This window comes from Chenopodium quinoa, unplaced genomic scaffold (genome assembly GCF_001683475.1).
Source record: "Chenopodium quinoa cultivar QQ74 unplaced genomic scaffold, ASM168347v1, whole genome shotgun sequence".
In the NCBI taxonomy this organism is placed as follows: domain Eukaryota; kingdom Viridiplantae; phylum Streptophyta; class Magnoliopsida; order Caryophyllales; family Amaranthaceae; genus Chenopodium; species Chenopodium quinoa.
Genome location: NW_018743863.1, coordinates 1,682,908 through 1,690,464, shown reverse-complemented (window position 1 = coordinate 1,690,464; position 7,557 = coordinate 1,682,908). Strand labels below are relative to the sequence as shown.

The 7,557-nt window shown below is 44.4% G+C and overlaps 2 protein-coding genes across 2 annotated transcripts; both read left to right on the top strand.

Annotated features, from left to right (window-relative positions):
• The first annotated feature begins 360 nt into the window (after positions 1 to 360).
• Positions 361 to 1,239, top strand: LOC110686535. The gene has a single exon (XM_021863153.1). The coding sequence runs from the start codon at positions 361 to 363 to the stop codon at positions 1,237 to 1,239; it is 879 nt and encodes a 292-aa protein (XP_021718845.1).
• A 2,840-nt stretch (positions 1,240 to 4,079) lies between these two features.
• On the top strand, positions 4,080 to 4,469 carry LOC110686534. The gene has a single exon (XM_021863152.1). The coding sequence runs from the start codon at positions 4,080 to 4,082 to the stop codon at positions 4,467 to 4,469; it is 390 nt and encodes a 129-aa protein (XP_021718844.1).
• Positions 4,470 to 7,557: the final 3,088 nt, after the last annotated feature.

Genomic DNA, 7,557 nt, shown 5'->3' with positions numbered 1-7,557 from the left:
GTGGAGGTTTGAGCCCGGAGCATGTAGCGGCTTATAACACAAGGCAAGATGAATATAGGGGAGGTGGCGGTGGAGTAGCTTGGAGACAACCACCACTTGGATTTGCAACCTAACCTCAACAATGGAATCAACAAGCTCAAGAACCATACAACTCCAACCCCCAATACCAAAACCCTCCTCCATTCCAAACCCAAAACCCAAGGGGAAACTACATAAGAAACCACCAACACAATAATCAACACCAATACCACAATCAAAATCAAGCGACTCAAAAGATTCAAGAGCAAGCATCTCGACCCAAATTATTCAACAACTTCAAGCCATGAATCAAAAAATGCAGAGGTCTAGGCTCATAACAAGATGGTTGATTCACAACTAGCTCAATTAGCTGAGAGAGTTCCTTTAAACTCACCTTCTACTCTACCCGGACAATCACAAACCAACCCTTCGAACATTGTGAAACCCGACTCTTGCAAGGAAATCACATTGAGATCAGGGACATCCTATGAGGGTCCCAAGGAGGGGGATATCAAGGAAAAGAAGGAAGGAGAAGAGAGTGTGAGGGAAGATAAAGAATTTGAAGAAGAGAAGGTTGATGAGAAAGAGAGAAGTATGAAGAAAAAGAAGTCTAAGGATGTGGTGACATCCTCAACTTCTAGTGAGGCTAGGAATCTTGATGGACCGGTTCCTTTTCCCAATCGTCTTGCGGAGAGAAAATTGAATGACAAATTTTCAAAGTTCCTAAGTGTGATGAAGAACTTGCACATAAACCTCCCTTTCATTGAAGTTGTCACACAAATGCCTTCATACTCCAAGTTCTTGAAAGACATTCTCACCAATAAGAGGAAGCTTAATGATGAGCTTATCACTCTCCCCCATCAAGTGAGTGCACTTGTTCAACATAAGATGCCCAAGAAGCAAAAGGATCTGGGAAGCTTTACTTTGCCGGTAAAGATTGGGAACATGGAAGCTAGGGGCGCCTTAGCCAATCTTGGAGAAAGTGTTAGTTTGATCTCACTATCCATTGCTCAAAAGCTTAATATTGAGATGATCCCCACAAGGAAAACCATTCAATTAGCCGACCTTTCGGTGAAGCTACCTTGTGGTGAGCTTGAAGATGTCCCTATTCAAGTTGGGCATATCTATGTGCCTTGTGATTTTGTAGTGATGGATATGGAGGAATATGTGGATACTCCCTTGATTTTGGGCCGTGAAGCTCTTAAGACCTTGGGGCGGTAATCAATTGCAAGAACAACACCATTACATGTGAGGTAGCCGATGAAAATATTGTTTTTGAATTCTCTAAGTTACTCAAGATCCCCATGGTTGAGAAGTGCTCTAGGGTTGATGTTGTGAGTGAAGAATTAGATCGTTTGGGAAGGGTTGTGATGAGCCCTCAAGATCCAATGGTTAAAGCTCTTCCATGCGAAGAAGAGTACCACTCTCAAGAAGCAAAGGAGTTTGTCATGGCCATTGAAGAAGCCAAAAAGGAGGAAGAGGATGATCCTTGGGGTGATGAGCTCGAACTAGCGGAGGAAAAATTGGAGGAGAGTTCCAAGCCTCCTCCCAAGGTAGAACTCAAACCCCTTCCCCCATATTTGAAATATGCTTATCTTGGAAATGAAGAGGAATACCCTATTATTGTCAATGCTACCCTTGAGGGGCTTGATTTGGAAAAATTGCTTGATGTGTTGAGAAAATATAGAGATGTGATAGGGTATAGCATTAATGATATCAAGGGTATTAGCCCTTCTTTGTGCATGCATCGTATTCACCTTGAGGATAATCAATCCACCTCAATTGAGACCCAAAGGAGGTTGAACCCCAACCTCCAAGAGGTTGTCAAGAAAGAAATTTTGAAATTGCGTGAAGTGGGCATAATCTATGCTATCTCCGATAGCAAATGGGTTAGCCCGGTTCATGTGGTTCCAAAAAGAGGTGGAATGACCATTGTTAAGGGAGAAGGAGGAGAGGAAATCTCCACTCGGACGGTGACCGGGTGGAGGATGTACATTGATTATAGGAGGTTGAAAAAAAATACAAAGAAAGACCATTTTCCTCTCCCCTTCATGGACCAAATGTTGGAGAGACTCTCCCACCATGCTTTCTTTTGCTTCTTGGATGGATATTCCGGGTTTTTTCAAATCCCTATCCATCCAAGTGATTAAGAGAAAACGACTTTTACATGTCCATATGGGACATTTGCATACCGAAGAATGCCATTCAGGTTATGCAATGCTCCCTCAACTATCCAACGATGCATGACTTCCATTTTTTCTAAAATGCTTGAAAATGAAATTGAAGTTTTTATGGATGATTTTAGTGTTGGTGGCTCGTCTTTTGACACATGTCTTTACAATCTTGAAAAGGTGTCAAGAGACGAGTTTGGTTTTAAATTGGGAGAAATGCCATTTTATGGTCGAGGAAGGTATTATCCTAGGCCATAAAGTATTAAAAAAAGGTATTGAAGTTGATTCGGCCAAGGTTTCAGTGATTGCCAAATTTCCCCCTCCTACTTCCATTACGAGAGTGAGAGCCTTTCTAGGGCATGCCGGTTTTTACCGGAGGTTTATCAAAAAAATTTCATCAATCGCCAAACCTTTGACCGAATTACTTAAGAAATATGTTGTGTTCAACTTTGATGAGGCTTGCCTTGAGGCATTTCAAAATCTTAAGGAAGCTCTCATTTCCTCTCCAGTTATGCAAGCTCCGGATTGGAGCTTGCCTTTTGAGATAATGTGCGATGCAAGTGATTTTGCAGTAGGTGTGGTACTTTGGAAAAAGAAAGAAGGAAGATCTCATGTCATCTACTATGCAAGTAGAACGCTTGATGAGGCTCAAAAGAACTATACAACAACGGAGAAGGAAATGCTTGCGGTTGTGTTTGCCATGGAAAAGTTTAGGTCCTATCTTATATGTTCCAAGGTGATTGTGTACACGGATCACATAGCGGTCCGCTACCTTATGACCAAGAAGGAAGCAAAACCGCGTCTCATCCGTTGGGTTCTTTCGCTCCAAGATTTTGACATGGAAATTAGGGATAAAAAGGGAGCGGAGAACTATGTAGCGGATCATTTGTCTAGGCTTCCTATTGAGAATAAGGAGGATGTGCCAATCAACGAGGAGGTGGGATTTGAAACCCTCATGGTTGTGGCTTCAACATCTAGCCGCCCTTGGTACGCGGACATAGCCAACTATCTCACTTCTGGAGTCGTTCCTCCGGAGTTCTCCTCTCAACAAAAGAAGAGATTTTTCAAGGAAGTGAGGAGGTATTTTGGGAATGACCCTTACTTGTTCAAGCAATGTGGAGATGGCCTTTTCCGGAATGTGTTCCGGACCATGAGATCGAAGGAGTTCTTGAGCATTGCCACTCAATGTCGTGTGGAGGACATGGAGGTGTCGACAAGACGGTGGAGAAGATCTCTCCATCTCTTCTATGGTGGCCAACAATGCACAAGGATGCCCACAAGTTCATTCTAAGATGTGACAAATGCCAAAGAAGTGGTGGCATAACCAAAAGGGATGAGATGCTTCAACAAAACATTTTGGAAGTGGAGCCATTCGATGCTTGGGGTGTTGACTTCATGGGGCCTTTTGTCTCTTCTTGTGGAAATCTATATATCTTGGTGGCGGTGGACTATGTGACCAAATGGATTGAAGCTATACCCTCCCCCACCAACGACCATAACGTTGTGCTCAAGCTTCTTAAGAAGGTCATATTCCCGCGATTTGGAGTTCCTAGGGTGCTAATCAATGATGGAGGTTCTCATTTTGCCAAGAAACAATTCGAAGCTCTTCTCAAGAGATATGGGGTTCATCACAAGGTTGGTCTCCATTACCCCCTTCAAACTCAAGGGAAAGTGGAGGTGTCCAATAGAGAGATCAAAAACCTTCTTGAAAGGATGGTGAACAAGTCTAGAAAAGATTGGTCTCTCAAGCTTGATGACACGCTTTGGGCTTTAAGGACATCATACAAGACCCCCATTAGTACAACCCCCTACTGGTTGGTCTATGGGAAGGCTTGTCATTTTCCGGTTGAGTTGAAATATAAGGCTTGGTAGGCGATCAAGGAGCTTAACATGGATATGTCCTTGGCGGGTGAGAAGAGATTACTTAAGCTCAATGAACTTGAGGAGCTCCGATATGACGCCTACGAGAACTCGAGGCTCTACAAGGAAAGGACTAGGAGATGGCACGACCGACATATAAGGAACAAGAGCTTCAAGGTTGGAGATAAGGTGTTATTTTTCAACTCTAGGCTTAGATTGTTTCCCGGAAAGTTAAAGTCCAAGTGGTCGGGGCCTTTCACGATTTCATGGACTACTCCCTACGGGTCCTTTGAGTTGGTGGCGGAAGGGAACAAGTTCATGGTCAACGGCCATCGTTTGAAGCTCTATCATTGCAATGATCAAGTTGGCATAATTGAGTGCATGAGGCTCGATCCATCGGATCCTAAGCCACCCTTTTGATGACGATGCATTATGGTCAAGCTAATGACCTCATAAAGAAGCGCTTCTCGGGAGGTAACCCGAGTTTTCAAACTCTTTTGGTTTTGTATTTCCTTTGCTTATTTAACCTTGGATTTTTTTTCTCTAGATTCTTATTGTGTGTGTTTTGTTCTTCTAATAGGTACTCGAATCTTTAGGTTTTTGGTCTACAAAATTGAGGTTGGAGGTTTTGAGGAGAAAGGAAGAAAAGAAAGTGGAGATGCCCTAGAGAGGGTGCTCCTTGAAGGCCCGCGAGCGTGGCCTTAAGACCCATGGCGCGGACAGGGTTTCTTCAGAAAAGAAAGGCAAAGTGGAGATGCCAAGGAGATGCCTAGGAGCGGGTGCGGGCTCTCAAGCCGTTGGCGCGGCACTCCAAGCCGCGGGCGCAGTGTTTAAGACCGCGGGCGCGGCAGGCTACATTTCAGAAATGCCTAGAAAGGGGAGATGCCAGGTCGCGGGCGCGGCACCCAGACCCGCAGGCGCGGCATCCAGACCCGCGGGCGCGGCAGTTGGGGTCTGCGGATTTTAAGAGCTTTTCTCAGCAAAAAACCGAAACCCAAACCCCCAAATTCGGAAATTTTCGCCCCTTTCTCCCTCTAAACCTCACTCCTCTTCAAACCCTAACTCCATCTACCACAAATTCCCATCATAAATCATCAAAATCCATCAAATTTCCTCAATTTCCTTCAAGATTTCTCTCAAAAATCTGAAATTTCACCATTCAAGCCCCAAAATTTCAGTGTTCTTCTTCAAACAGGTATAGCTCATCCACCATTGAAGGATTATTGAAGGTGTGTTCGGATTTCTTTTTCAAAGGGCTAGTTAGAGTAATCTTTGGTACTCATTGTTGGTATATATCTCTTTCTTACTCTATCTTTACTTTGAATTTGAACTAGTTTCTTTGGTTTAGAAAATTTGATATCTTGTGATTTTCATGAGGGAATTTTTTATGATTGCATGCCTATTTTGTGTTAATTCGTCCTATTAAGCATTGTTAATTGTTGAGTTGTTGTTGTCTTGTTAGTTGATTGTTTAATTAGATTGCTTGGTTTGGGTTGTGCTTGGTGATTTTGGAAGTGTGCTCATTGTTGTGGTTACTTGAAGTTGTAGAATTGTTGTGGTGTGACTGTTGTGGCATATTGTAGAGGTATTGGATTGCATACTGGTATTGGTGAAAATGGTTTTTGGCTCAAAAAAGAGAAAAAGTGGGAAGGAACCTCAAGGTTCATCATCCACAAACCCCCAACAAAATGAACAACCTACTTCACCACCATTACCACCCCTCAAATTCCACAATAAAAACCACAAACCTATCTATGACAACCTCCAAAACAGAAAATTGAGACCCAAAAAACACTACCACCAACCCTCCACCACGAAGCTCGGCATTGACGACGATTGTTGATTCTTATTCAACAATCTTCGGTTAGGCTCATTTGTGACAAGTGCCTACCGAACCTACAAGGATCCCACTCTTGAGTTCCTTGCCTCCATTGAATGTCATGTCGCGGGGGATAAGGACCTCACCATCTCCTTCCAACTCTTTAACAAAAAAGAAACCCTCACCCTCCGCCAATTTAACCAATTGTTGGACTTAAACCCGGACGCTGATTTGTTCTTCCCCGAGCATGAGGGCCTTCATGCTTATGAACCCCTTCACTGGTGGAAGGTCATCTAAAGGATGGATGCCTTCAATTCCAAGTACTCCTTGGCCAGTCAGATCATGCACCCCGCCATCAGACTCCTACATCGATTGCTTGGGTACATGATTTTTAATAAGCATGACTTGGGAAAGATTACGACTAAGGAAATTCGAATATTATGGCTAGCTACGCAGCCAAACTTGGGGCATAGAATGAACTTCGGGTTTCTATTTACTAAGTGCATTGAAGGTATCCTCTCGGGTACAAAGAAGGGGGAGATCCATTTTGGTGGGATGATCACTCGGATAGCCAAGAAATTGGGCCATATGGATAAGTTGGATTCTTGCACCCCCGTGGGGAAGAATGATGGGAGTGATATTTGGCTCGATCTCAATCAATTAAAGACGATGAAATTCATCTTGGATACGGAGGATTGAGGGAGGACTTGGAGTTTGCTAGTCTCCCACGAGCACCATTGCTTCCTCCCCAAACCGAAGTTCACTTCTTTCACGAGGGAGGGGGTTAATTACCCTTGGTGGGTAAAGAAGGATTCAGGTGTCTTCCTAAGTGCAAGGATGGAAATGGGTGAAGGGTCCGAAGAAGGTCTTGGTCATGAGGAGGATGAGAACGAGGAGAGGGTCGTCCCTCTAAGTCAACAACAACAACAGCAGCAGCAATTTCAACAAAGGCAAGGAAGACATCGACAACAACAACAACAACAACAACAACAAAATCAACAACAATTTGACTACGAACAAGAAATGACGGCGATGCGAGCTCAAATGGAAAGCATGCAACTCGGCATGTAAGGTATGTTCGCCTCCCAACAATACCATTCTTTCCAAACTAACGCTTTATACGATGCTAGTGTACGTAGAGGGGATATCACTCCCCCAGTTAATTACCCTTATGTGCCGGCCCAACAAGGGTCCGTGCCATCTTGGGGGGTGATAACCAACCTACGTACCCCTATTGGCAGGGTCCTTCGAACCCTAATGTGCCAAGACTTGATTTCCCCGACGAGACCGGTCATTATGACTACTGGGTTTCGGGTGGGAGTGATTATAGGGGTGACCCTAACTACCCCTACGTTAATCCCTCTCACCCCTTACCTCTGGTCCAACCCGAGCCATATGACCAGTTATCCGCATCCTAACTTGACCTCTTCAAGGGTCATTATGGGTGGCCACCCGGCTACACCGGAGGTTGGGACTCCCACGACCCCCCTTGGGTTTCTCCTACGATAGTTGGAGTGCGGATGACGGTGGTGCCGGCCCTAGTGGCCGCTAGTTTCCCCCTTGGTCTGTTTGTTCCCTCCCTTTGTTGTCCCTCCCTTTTATTCCATATGCATATGAAGCATTAAGGACGATGCTTTAATCTACTGTGGGGGGGTGTTTGACTCAAAAGGGAGTGTTAGGGTATGCTTT

Excerpts from the sequence above, each read along its gene's own strand:
- LOC110686535 (XM_021863153.1), top strand. The coding sequence starts at position 361 with ATGGTTGATTCACAACTAGCTCAATTAGCTGAGAGAGTTCCTTTAAAC.
- LOC110686534 (XM_021863152.1), top strand. The coding sequence starts at position 4,080 with ATGGATATGTCCTTGGCGGGTGAGAAGAGATTACTTAAGCTCAATGAA.